The following is an 11,931-nucleotide window of genomic DNA, read 5'->3' on the forward strand; positions in this document are numbered from 1 at the left end:
CCCCGCCCCGCGCCGCCCGGGCCCGCCGCTTCCGCCGCCGCGGCGGAAGTCCCGCAGCGGGACGGCCTGGAGCCCTTCACCCGGTACCGAGCGCCGGGAACCTCCGTGCGCCGCGCAGCCCGAGGGGCTTCCGCTCGCCCGGCTCAGCGCGGGACTCGGGGGGATTGGTTAAATAAAACGCTCACCCTGAGCCTTCCTGGGGTTCTCTGCGCGGCTCTGGGGGAGCACGAAGCTGGGCCGCGGTACCGGGAGGTCCGGAGCGCGTCTCGTCCCGTCCCGGCGCGTCCCGTCCCGGGCGGTGCTGCCGCAAAGGCGCGGACCGGACGGCGCGGTGCGGCCGGGCCGCGATCCGCGCTCTGATTGGCTGCTGCGAGACCGCGCCTCGCTGTGATTGGCTGCGACGGGACGGCGCCGCGCTCTGATTGGCCCCGCGCGGAGCCGGGGGCGGTTTGAGCGGCAGCGCCCGGCGCGGCGGCGGCTCCCGGGTCCGGCACGATGGTGAGCGGCGGCACCGGGAACGGGGAACGGGAACCGGGCTAGGGAGGAGGCTGGAGCGGAGGGAAGGGCCGGGCTCGTCCCTCCCCGCCCCGCCAGGGATGCCGTGCCCGGTGCTCCGCTCGGAGCTCGGGCCGGTGTCCCGGCCGGTGTCCCGTTGTCGGTCGGTGCCTGAGGCCTTTCTCCTCTTTCTTCCCCCCGCAGCTGCCCCTGTCCTTGCTGAAGACGGCGCAGAACCACCCCATGGTGAGTACCGGCCGCGCGGCCCAGCCCCGCTCCCCTCGCCGGTACCGCGCCGGTGACACCGGGCACGTCCCGGTACCGGCGCTGGGCCGGCCCCCGTGACCGCTGTTGTCCCGCAGCTGGTGGAGCTGAAGAACGGCGAGACGTACAACGGGCACCTGGTGAGCTGCGACAACTGGATGAACATCAACCTGCGGGAGGTGATCTGCACATCACGGGTAAGGCAGGAGCACCGGGCAGCGGGCAGGGGTCACCCACGGGGAACACCGGGCACCGAGCAGGGGTCACCCACGGGGAACACCGGGCAGGGGTCACCCACGGGGAACACCGGGCACCAGGCAGGGGTCACCCATGGCAGTGTCCACAGGGAACACCAGTCACCGGGCAGGGGTCACCCACGGGGAGCACCAGGCAGGGGTCACCCATGGCAGTGTCCACAGCACCGGGCAGGTGTCACCCATGGGGAACACCGGGCACCGGGCAGGGGTCACCCACGGGGAACACCGGGCACTGGGCAGGGGTCACCCATGGCAGTGTCCACAGGGAACACCGGGCACCGGGCAGGGGTCACCCACGGGGAGCACCGGGCACCGGGCAGGTGTCACCCGTGGCAGTGTCCATGGCACCGGGCAGGGGTCACCCACGGCAGTGTCCACGGCACCAGGCAGGGGTCACCCATGGCAGTGTCCCCAGGGAACACCCAGGACCAGAGGGGGGTCACACACCCACTGTCACCCCGGCTACTGTCCCCAAAGGTTCCCCAGCCCTGTCCCTGCAGCCAGGCTGGTTCTGCTGTAGTTCACATCCCTCCCATGGAAGCGTGGCCTGGGCCTGAAATGCAGATTTAATATAATTATTAATAATGCCCATATAATTATTGATGATGTCCATAATGAAGGAGCAGCCTTGTGTGTGTGTGTGCAGGTGATTTTGTGCACATCACAGGGTGAGGGGCTGGGGGCCACTGCTGTGATGCTGATCCAGGCTTCCCAAAAATCAGAGCCTTTACCTCTCCCAGGCAGCCTCAAACACCACAAACTCTTTTATTCCCTGCCTGCCTCTCCCCTCTCCACATCCAGCTGAGTTCACCCACTGAGGCTGCCTGGGACCTTTGCCCTTGGCCAGAGTTGCTCCAGGAGATTGGGATCTGTGTTTTGGGCTTTGACCTCCATCAGAAATGTCTGGTCTTGTCCCTGTGGGATGCACAGATGGATGGGAATCCAGCTGTTGTTGTGCTTTCCCAGCCCTGGAATGTCAGAGCTCCACAGGAGAGGCTGGCAGGGATCCTTGTTCCTCCAAAAATCTCCCCCAATCCTCCCCAGTTCCCGTTGTCTCCACAACTGGAGTTTGGAGTGGTGCTAGAGCACATCAGTGTGACAGAGGAGACCCTGAGCGAGGCTTGGGAGGGAATTTTGGGGTGGAATTTGGGGATTTGTGGCTGGATCTTGGGTCATGGTGGGACGAGGAACCGCTGTTGAATTTAGAGGAGGTGACAGCAAAGCCAGGACACAGGTGATGATTCCCTTCTCTTTGGAAATCTCTTTCCACAGGCTCAGTGCTCTGCCTGAGCAGCAGCTCAGGTTTTATCCCCTCTGGATGATCTGGAGGGATCACCCAGAAGGACACAGAGATGTTGGAGCGAGTCCAGAGGGATCAGAGGGATGGAGCAACTCTCCTGTGGGAAAAGGCTGGGAGAATTGGGATTGTTCAGCCTGCAGAAGAGAAGCTTCGGGTTCTCCACCTAATTGTGGCCTTGCAGTGCCCGAAGGGGCTGACAAAAAAAACACAGAGACTTATTTTGGACGAGGGATGGAGTGACAGGACACAGGGAATGGCATCAAGCTGACAGAGAGGGCAGGGCTAGGTGGGATTTTGGGAAGGAATTCCTCCCTGTGAAGGTAGTGAGGGTTTGAGATAAAATTCCCAGAGCAGCTGGAAGTGTCCAAAGCCAGGTTGGACAGGGCTTGGAGCAAGTGGGAGCTGTAGAATTGGAGGATCTCCTAGTCCCTTCCATCCCACGAACCTGACGTGCAGCAGAGCCGCCTCCAAACGCCCCCAAATCCCGGGTGAAGGTGGGATCTGGTGGCCCTGGTGGCCCTGGTGGCACTGGCCACTAGATGGCACGGGACAGCGAGCCGGGAGCCGCCTGTTTACCGGAACGAGGAAGCCACGGGAGCTCCATCCCTCCCCGCCTCCCGAGCCAAGGAGCAGCCAGGCACAGCCAGGGCAGGGTGGGGTTTGCCGGGTGCCTCTGAGGAAGGGAATTGTTGCTCCTCTGCCTCGTCCTGGGCTTGCCCGTGCAGGCAGAGCCGCCCCAGATAAGTCGGGGGTGTCCCGGGAGAGCAGGAACGGGGCGTGCTGGGCTCACCCCCTCTCCTGGGACACTGAGGGTGGCTGGGCTGGAGCCACCCCAGCTGGGCCAGGCGGGTCCCAGTCCCTCCTCCCAGTTACATCATGGCCAGGGAGTTGTTGTGCAGCTCTGGGTTCTTGTTCCCTGCTGGGCTCAGTGCTGGGACATCCCAGGAAAACCCTGGAGCTGCCTGAAAGCAACGCAGGGAGGTGGCTGCTCTGAAACTGGGCACCTGAATTATTATTATTATATTTTTTTCTATTTTTTTTTTTAATAAATAGATGATGTGTGAGCTCCTTTTTTCCCTCAGCTGCTCTGGAGCTTGCATCCCACAGCCAGCTGGCTCCAGAGCTGCCTGGCTGCTCCCTCCACACCCCAGAGGAGGGAAGGAGCGGGGTGGGAGAGTCCCAGCCTCAGCTGCGTTTTTCTTCCCAGATTTGGTTTGTTCACCACCATTTTAACTCGTGTCTCTTGCCCCACTTTCAATTCCCTCCTCGTGCAAGAAGGGAAGCAGGGCTTTGTTTCCTCACCCTCTTCTTCTGATTTTTTCTGCCAGTGTTTGAGGGAGCTGTGGAACAAATTGAAACCACAGTTGTTTGTGGGGCTCTGTGTTTTAGGGAGTTAAACCCCCCCTTTTCCACAGCTTACAGAAAATGCTCCCAGCAAAGGCTGCTGGAGCCCTCACCCTGTCCAGAAACGGCTCAAACGCCCCCAAAGTGCCCCAAAAACATTGAGTTTTGCCCGTGGCCTCACGTCTTGGTCCCCAACAGGACGGGGACAAGTTCTGGAGGATGCCAGAGTGCTACATCCGTGGCAGCACCATCAAATACCTGCGGATCCCCGACGAAATCATTGACATGGTGAAGGAGGAGGTGGTGTCCAAGGGCAGAGGCCGTGGTGGGATGCAGCAGCAGAAGCAACAGAAGGGCCGTGGGGTTGGAGGAGCTGGCCGAGGTAAAAATCCTATTTATTTTATTTTTGGAGAGCGGGGAGCGGGATCCCTGCTGTGTAAAATTCCCCCTCTCATGCAAGGAACAGCTCGTGCTGCTTTTAAACCCAGGGCTGTGTCTGGGAGAAGCTGGAGCTGCTCCTGAGCAGGATCCAGTCGAGCGAGTGCAGCCCCTGCCAAGGAGCAGGGAGGATCCGTGCCAGGGATGGGCCTCCCTCGCTCCTGGGGCTGGGCAGGAGCTGGAGAAAGCCTGAATTTGACTGTTTCAGCTCCTCCTGGCTCATTTGGGAGCGTGGCCCTGCAGAACTGCAGCTTAGCAAGACCAGGGGGAAAACAAAAGGCTGTTCTGGGTGAAAATAGTGAGAACAGAGCATGGCAGCGAGAGGAAAAAAAATCATCTTCTCCCCCTCCTTAAAATGGGGCTTTGGGTTTCCTGGTTTGTTAATGTATTTGTATTAAAAAAAAAAAAAAAAAGAAACAATCCTAAACTATCTGAGGGTTTTGAGTTCCTCCTGAAACATGAATAATTCATGTTTCTGATAAAAGGGGAGGTTGCCACTTCAGAAGAAATAGGTCACGCAAACAAACCCTTCCCGTTTCACGGGGTTAGGTGATCCCAGGGCACTTCAGCTGGGGGAGATGCTGCTCCTTTTCCCCCAGATTTTCCCCCTGGAAGCCTGGGAGGAGTTTCTCTGCTCTCCCTTGGGATTTGTGGTCACTCCACAACCCCAGGGCTGCTCTCAGCCCGGGCTTCGCCTGCAGCCAGAGCTTAAAAACCCCAAGTTGAATTTTAGAAGGAGCCCCAGGGAGGGGACAGGGAGGTTGAAGCCTCTCTGGAGAGCTGCCTGAAGGAGCTGCCTGTGCTTGGGCTGTGCCAGGAATCCCAACAGGACAGGTGGAATTTTTTTTTAATTTTTTTATTTTTTGGGATAAAGCCATAAAGCTGTTTTTTTTCCCTGCTGTGGCAATGCCCACCCTGTGGGGAGCAGGGCTGAGCTCCGAGGTGCAGCTCCTGCTGTTCCCATCCTGCAGCCTCAATTTGCTGATGGAATATTTTCAAGAGAAGCCTCGGCGTTTGTTAATTAGCTCAAAGGTTTGGCTCTCATTACCGAGACATGAAGGGAGGAGGGGAAAAAAAAAAATAAAATAAAGGCAGGACAATTTTGTTGGGAGGCCAACGGGCAGGAGGGAAGCTGTAATCGTGCTCACAGTTGAAAGGATTATTGTTTCTGACACTGGTAATCCTCCTCCTTTGGTTTCTTGCTTGCCAAACTCCAAAGTCCCCAGCCTTTGCTCCAGGAGGAGCATCCCAAGCACTGCAGGGTTGGGAATAATTTATGTTTTTTGCTTTGGGCACGTCTCCTCCTCTAGAGAAGCTCTTGTGCCTGGTGCTGGGATTGTGCCTCCTCTGGGTTCTGCCTTTTGTGCAGCAGGGTGGATCCACAGCTCTTTATCCCTAGGATGGGATTTTGGGGATAAATCTGAGTGCTGGGCTCAGCAGCTGCTGTGGTTTTGGGACTGGGGATGCTCCTTTCACTGAAACCTCCCAAATCCCCTCAGCCAAGGATTGCTCTGTCCAATTTTTGGGTTGCCCCAAAATTTGTTGCTTCCCTGGTCCCATTTTTTGGGAAGAAACTTCATTTTACCACAAGAATTAACATTAATCACGACACTGACACACCAGGGAGATGCTGCTGGCCTTGCTGCTGAGAGGGGGGATGAGTTTATATAGTTTATATTTTATAAATAAAGGTCTGGGACTGGAAAAGAAGTCAAAAAGTCTTCTTCAGATGCTCTTACCTGCTCCTTTCTGCCCCACAGGTGTGTTTGGTGGCCGTGGCCGAGGAATTCCGGGCAGTGGAAGAGGCCAGCAGGAGAAAAAGCCGGGCAGGCAATCAGCCAAGCAGTGAGGTCTGGGGACAGTTTGGGCTTTGTCACCTCAGGGTCACCATGTGTCCAAAAAAAGTTCCCTTTTCCCACTCTGCCATCAGAAACCAGAGCCCAAATCGTGTTCCTTTGGAAGCCCCCCACGCTTTAATCCAGTGGAGTTTTCCCTCCTTGTAGTCAGTAAATCATTGGAAATGTTTTTTAAAGATCCGTTTGTGGTTAAGGACCGAGGTTCTGCCTTCTTCTGAGAGTGAATTTTTCAAGCTCACCGGGTTTAATTTAAAATATTTTCCTGTTCAGAGGTACCAGAACGAAGGCAAACACTTTCTGGATTGCTCAGATTTTTTTTTTTAATACTTGAAACTCGGGAAACTTTGTTTTGTTTGTAACAGATGTGTTTTGGTTTAAAAACACTGAACTTGAGGATGTTGTGTCTGTACATGGATAGTCCTAAAGGTTTGGGGTTTTTTTTAAAAAACCAACAAACTTTTAAGCTATTGCTTTTTTTCTCCTGGCCTGTGAGTTCAGTTTCTCCAATGGCTTAAAGGAGGAATGAACATTGGCCTTCAAGGCTTGTTCCCAAGAGAGCTTTGTGACAAATGAGCATTTCCCAATTAGTTCATTGCTAATTTGACTTCAGATTAGAAGTTTCCTTCGAAGGAACAGGGGGGTTTTTTTCTATTTTTTTTTTTTTTTTTGCATGAGGCTGGTGCGCCCCTTATTCCTCATGGGGGATTTTAATTTTTTTTTCTTTTTGAAAAGCAACTTGAGTTGATTTACACGGATTTATTTGATTTATTTTCCCACCCTGCTTTGAAAACTCTCTCCCTTCTGCTGTGACGCCAGGTCCTGAACTCTGACAATATTTCCCAACCTAATTTCTCCCAGTACCTGGTGATTGACCTCACTGGCTGTACCTGTCACTTCCTTCCCCAGCCACCAATTATCTTCCCTTGGGGACACAGGCCAGCGTGTGAACGTGTCCCTCCTGTAGGTCCAGAAAATTCCTGGGAATTCCCAGGTCAGGTTGCTCCAGTCTTCCATCCCATGAGCAAAATACACCCTCAGAATATCCTGGCTGATCCCAGCTGAGCTCCTGCATGGGGGGAAGAAACAGCTCAACCCCCCTGGATGGATGAAACAGCTGAATTTTGGGGGGGAAAAATTGATATTGTGACTTGTTTTGAGCAGGTTTTGGGGTTTGTACAACTGGTTCTCATATTGGAGCCTCTGCCATCGCCACTGCACTGAAAAGGAGTGAAGAACATGCTTTTATAGACTTATTTTTTTAATGTTTGTAGAACTGGGCGCAGTGGTGAGCGAGAATAAATCTCCAGCCTCTTCCAGCCGCCTCCCTGTGTGTGTGTCTGTGATGCTGCCCGAGCCAGAACCCTTCCCAGAGCCCTGGAATTGAGATAAATCCCTGAACAATCCCTTTTGCACCACCAGCCACGTGTTGAGGCCCTGAGCAGCAACTCCCTGCTCATCCCAGGCTTCTCCCAGGGAGCCAATTCCAGGGGATGGGGTGAGGTGTCCTCCCTCCTGGAAAACTCCCGTGGCATTTTAACAAAGCCCAGGTTGTGTCAGACTTTCCCCTCCCTCCCTTCAGATCCCTCCAGCCTCAGAGGCTCCGTGTGCTGCCTCTTCCCCGCTGGAAAGGGAAACAGCTCCAGCCCTGCTGGGATTTAAGGTCTTTTCTGGCAGGAGAAATCCTGACTGCAACAATTGGGACCTTTGGCTCTGGCTCAGGGTAGAGTCCTCCAAGCGCTCCTTATCTCCTGGCCGAGCTCTGGGGTCAGGTGATGGAGCTCGTTAAGTTCTGCGTTTGTTTAATTACACCACGAGGCTTTAGCAGCGTTCCCTGCCTGCTTCCCCCTCTCTGTTTTCCACCTCTGCAGGAATATTTTTGTCCCCACCCTAAGGGCAGCTGGGTGGCTCTGTGGAAGGGCACTGATGTGACCCTCAGCTGTCACTTTGGGCGTTTCTGCCCCAAAAATCGATGTCTGGGGCTGTCCCTGCCCCGTGGCAGCGCGGGGAGACTAAAAAAACAACAACAACAAAAAAATTAAAGCAGGGAGGAGCGAGATAAAAGCAACAACCAGAGAGGAGGAAGAAAGGTCTGAGCCTGGCTGGCGGCGTGGGTGGGCGCAGAGCCTGGCAGCGCCAACGCACGGCAAGACCCAGCAAAGGCCACCCTGGAAACCCTTCCCGGGATATTTTGGTGGCACTGGAGCCGGTGGCAGCCCCGGGTTTGTGTCTCTCTGGCCGCCCCACGGTGACTCAGAACTTCTGAGCCTCGCCGGGGAGGCAGCACAGGAATAGTTACACACCAGCGACGCGGAGGGAGTGGCTGCCGAAATATTTCAGGGCTGTGCTAAGCAACTAAAAATACACGTCAAACCCTCCTCCTCCTCCTTTTTTTTCCCTTTTTAAATCTGTTTTCTTTCTCTCTTTCTTTCTGTTGTTTTTTTTCTTTCTTTTCTCGGTTTTTTGGTGGTGTTTTTTTTTTTTAAATCCTTGTTTTTGATTGTGGGAGGCCCCTGGGGGTTCCTCAGGGACAGGACAGGTTTGGGGACAAGCACTGGCAGCTGTGACTTCTTGTTTTCCCGGCTCGGTTCCTCTCTCCCTGCCTGTGGCAATGACTAAGAGGCAGCTTCCCCTGCGTGCCCAGTGCCTGCCGTGCAAACCCCGGGGTGCAAACCCTGCTCGTTCCCTTTTCCAGGGGGAGCTTTGGCGTGTGGGATGCATCCCTGGTAATCCACGGGTGTCCCGTGTCCAGCCCACGTTCCCAGTGTCCATCTCCCGGCCGGAGCAGGATCAGGAGCTGTCCTGGAGCTGGTGGCACACAGGGAATGGTGCTGGTGGCACTGTTGGAGCCAGGGGACAGCAGGAGCCGTGAGGATGCTCTGGTGGCCGTGGCCTCGCTGGAGGCTCATTGTGCCCCGCCGATGGCACGGGCTCATCCCAAATCCTCGCCGCCTGCTCCGGGGTAAATATAGCCCAGCTGGCAGCTGGCAGGTGGCACGCAGGGCTCTGTGACTCAGCGGGTGCTGACGCCTCCGGGAACAGCAGCTTTGGCCACCCCGCCGTGGGGACAGTGGCACTGCCACCAGGCTCCCCACACCGCGACCTCCCCACGGGTCAGCCCTGGCGGGAGGCGGAAGGGGCCGCTGATTCACGCCTCTCATTAAACGCTCATTAAGAAAACGAAGCTGCTGGCTCGCTGCAGGCAGTGGGTTCTCGGTTTGGGGACACACAGGACGAGTGGCAGCGGTGCCAGGCTGGGAGCAGGTGGGGGCACACAGCGGGACGAGCCCCAGGGCGCGGTGGCAGGGTTGTGCTCCATCCCTGGCCACCGGCCAGCCCCAGCCGCGCTTCCCGGGACGCCCCGGGGCCGCCCGGTTCCTCCGGGAGCTGCTGAAGGCACCGCCGGCCACAGCTGGCTCTGCTCGCCCCGGTGCCGGTGGGCGAACACGCGTGGGTAGCCCGGTGCCCGCGGGTGGCCACGGTGCGTCCCTGGCCTGGGGTCCCCTGCGGGGCTGGGGCAGGGGGAAGGGGAGGATTTTTCACCTCCCTGTCCCTCGCCGGCCGGGTTTGGTGAGGATGGAAAGTCTGAACCTGCCGGTCCGGCCGCGGCCGCGCCCGTAATGAGGGGTTCGGGGCGGAAACGGCGGCTGCACCCGGGACCTGCTGCCCGGCCGGGCCCCCGGGACACCGGCGCTGGCACCGCCACTGGGTCACGACACCGGCGACAGCGGGGGACACAGAGCTGGGTCCGCTCTGCTTTAGCTGAGATTTAATAAACTGCGTTTATATGGGATTTAATTAACAGCAGATGTTGGGGGGTGGGGAGGGTAGATCCCGGTTGTTCCCTCGTGCCTCAGTTTCCCCAGTGCCAGCGCTGCCCCAGCCCTGTCCTGGGTGTCACCCGTGTCCCCCGCAGCCGGGGCTGTGCTGTGCCCTGTGCCACGCTGTCCCCACACCCCGTGCCGTGCCCCACGCCGTGGGCAGCACACAGGAACGGACACACCGGGCCGGGAGCTCCAGGCACCGGGAGAACCGGGGACCCCCGAGCCCCCCGCGCCCCCGGCGCTGACACCGCTGATTTATCGCTCTCGTTAGCGCACGCCGGGGAGCATCTGGCCGCAATTAGAGCCGGCTCAGCGTCACCCGCCCCGGTGTCCCGGGGCCCCGCGTGTGCCCGGGGTCTCGGCGGCGCGGGGGCCGCATCCTGCCCGGTTGGGGGGGGGGATCGGCGGCCACCGGCGCTACCTCCCCCCGCGCCGGTGACGTCAAGCGCTGACGCCGATCCGCCCCCTCAGCCGCCCGCGGGCTTGGCCGGCCGTGACGTCTGCCACCGCCACCGCCACCGCCGTTAACTCCTTCCCCGGTGCCGCCCGCACCGGGCTCGTTGTGCCCCGGGCTGACGCACGGTGCGGGGTCCGCCCGGAGCGACCGTCCAGGGATGGTGGAACCGCCCCCGCCGCCCCGGGGAACCGTGGTGGGAGCGGCTGAGTAAACCCCGGTGCCACCGGGACACAGCGGTGACAAACACGGGACGGGCTGTGACAAAGGTGGCTCTGCCCCGGCTGGGTACAGGTCCACATTAACCCTGCTGTGCCCGGGCACTGTCCGGCCACGCTGCGGGCACAGCCAGCGGCTTGTCCCGGTCTGTCCCACAGGGTGGTGGCCTGGCTGTCCCCAGAGGTTCCCGTGAGGCCCCGTGGCGGTGCCTGGCCCGGTGGGTTTGTTTATTTATTTCTTTGTCGGACACTTTTTACAGGCGGGGCCCGGCTCGGTGCCAGTGCCGGTGGCCGGTACCAGTGCCTCAATCGGTGCCCAGTGGCCATGCCAGGGACAGTTCTGGTTCCGGTGCCCGGTGCCGGTACCTGGAGTCAGTGGCAGGTGGCCGGTTCCTGTGTCCTGTGCCCGGTCCCGGTTCCCAGTCCCAATTCTCAGTAGCCAGTTCCCATGCCCCGGTGCCTGGTTCACGTGCCCAGTTCCCGATTCCCAGTGGCCTGTTCCCGGTGCCCCGTGGCCTATTCCCGTGCCCAGTTCCCGGTGCCCTATGGCCAGTTCCTAGTGCCCTGTGGCCGGTTCCCGGTGCCGTTCCCGTGCCCGGTCCCTGATCCCCAGTGCCCGGTTCCCGGGGCCCTATGCCGGTGCCCCGTGCCCGGCTCCCGGTGCCGTTCCCGTGCCCGGTCCCTGATCCCCAGTGCCCGGTTCCCGGGGCCCTATGCCGGTGCCCCGTGCCCGGCTCCCGGTGCCATTCCCGTGCCCGGTCCCAGTGCCCTATGCCGGTGCCCCGTGCCCGGTCCCGGTGCCGTTCCCGTGCCCGGTCCCGGTCCCTATGCCGGTGCCCCGTGCCCGGTTCCCGGTGCCCTATGCCGGTGCCCCGTGCCCGGTCCCGGTGCCCTATGCCGGTGCCCCGTGCCCGGTCCCGGTCCCTATGCCGGTACCCCGTGCCCGGTCCCAGTGCCCGGTGCCGGTGCCCCGTGCCCGGTCCCGGTGCCGTTCCCGTGCCCGGTCCCGGTCCCTATGCCGGTGCCCCGTGCCCGGTCCCGGTCCCTATGCCGGTGCCCCGTGCCCGGTCCCGGTCCCTATGCCGGTACCCCCGTGCCCGGTCCCGGTGCCGTTCCCGTGCCCGGTTCCCGCCCCTCCCTTTGTGCCCATCAGCCCCGGCGGGGCCCGCGCCGCGGGGCCACGTGACCGCCCCTCCCCCGCGCTGACGTCATCCCAGGGCCCCGCGCGCTGTTGTCCCGTTTACCCGCCGGTCGCCGCGGCGACGGGGGCGGGGCGTGGCCGGCACGGGGCGGGGCACCGCCTCCGCGGGGCGGAGGCCACGCCCCGTATGCAAACGAGGGCGGGCGAGGACGTCATCTGCAGCCAATGGGAGCTCTACGCGATGAGGTCACCGCGCCGGCGCCGCCTATTTAACGCGGCGCGGGACGCGCGGCCGCGGCAGACGCGTGTGCGCGCGCGCAGGAGCGGGGCCGCGGCCGGTGCG

The 11,931-nt window shown here is 59.9% G+C and overlaps 1 protein-coding gene and 1 long non-coding RNA gene across 4 annotated transcripts; both read left to right on the forward strand.

Annotated features, from left to right (window-relative positions):
* Positions 1–359: 359 nt before the first annotated feature.
* On the forward strand, positions 360–7,270 carry LSM4 (LSM4 homolog, U6 small nuclear RNA and mRNA degradation associated). Of its 3 annotated transcripts, XM_063403584.1 has the most exons (5): positions 360–498; positions 700–741; positions 858–956; positions 3,859–4,042; positions 5,859–7,270. In XM_063403584.1, the coding sequence occupies exons 1-5, from the start codon at positions 496–498 to the stop codon at positions 5,945–5,947; spliced, it is 417 nt and encodes a 138-aa protein (XP_063259654.1). In that variant the 5' UTR covers positions 360–495; the 3' UTR covers positions 5,948–7,270. The 3 variants fall into 3 exon arrangements, with proteins under 3 accessions (XP_063259654.1, XP_063259655.1, XP_063259653.1); XM_063403585.1 differs by lacking the exons at positions 360–498; positions 700–741; positions 858–956 and adding an exon at positions 2,841–2,969; XM_063403583.1 differs by lacking the exons at positions 360–498; positions 700–741; positions 858–956 and adding an exon at positions 3,358–3,528.
* LOC134553656 (uncharacterized) lies at positions 977–2,586 on the forward strand. The gene is made up of 2 exons (XR_010081131.1): positions 977–1,336; positions 1,407–2,586. It is a non-coding gene; the product is annotated as an uncharacterized LOC134553656 (long non-coding RNA).
* Positions 7,271–11,931: the final 4,661 nt, after the last annotated feature.

The sequence above is a fragment of the Prinia subflava genome, chromosome 8, assembly GCF_021018805.1.
Source record: "Prinia subflava isolate CZ2003 ecotype Zambia chromosome 8, Cam_Psub_1.2, whole genome shotgun sequence".
NCBI lineage: Eukaryota > Metazoa > Chordata > Aves > Passeriformes > Cisticolidae > Prinia > Prinia subflava.

Coding starts and splice junctions, on each gene's coding strand:
- LSM4 (XM_063403583.1), top strand. CDS start 3,370: ATGATGTGTGAGCTCCTTTTTTCCCTCAGCTGCTCTGGAGCTTGCATC. Junction 3,529..3,858: donor CGTTTTTCTTCCCAGATTTG/GTTTGTTCACCA, acceptor GGTCCCCAACAG/GACGGGGACAAGTTCTGGAG. Junction 4,043..5,858: donor GGTTGGAGGAGCTGGCCGAG/GTAAAAATCCTA, acceptor TCTGCCCCACAG/GTGTGTTTGGTGGCCGTGGC.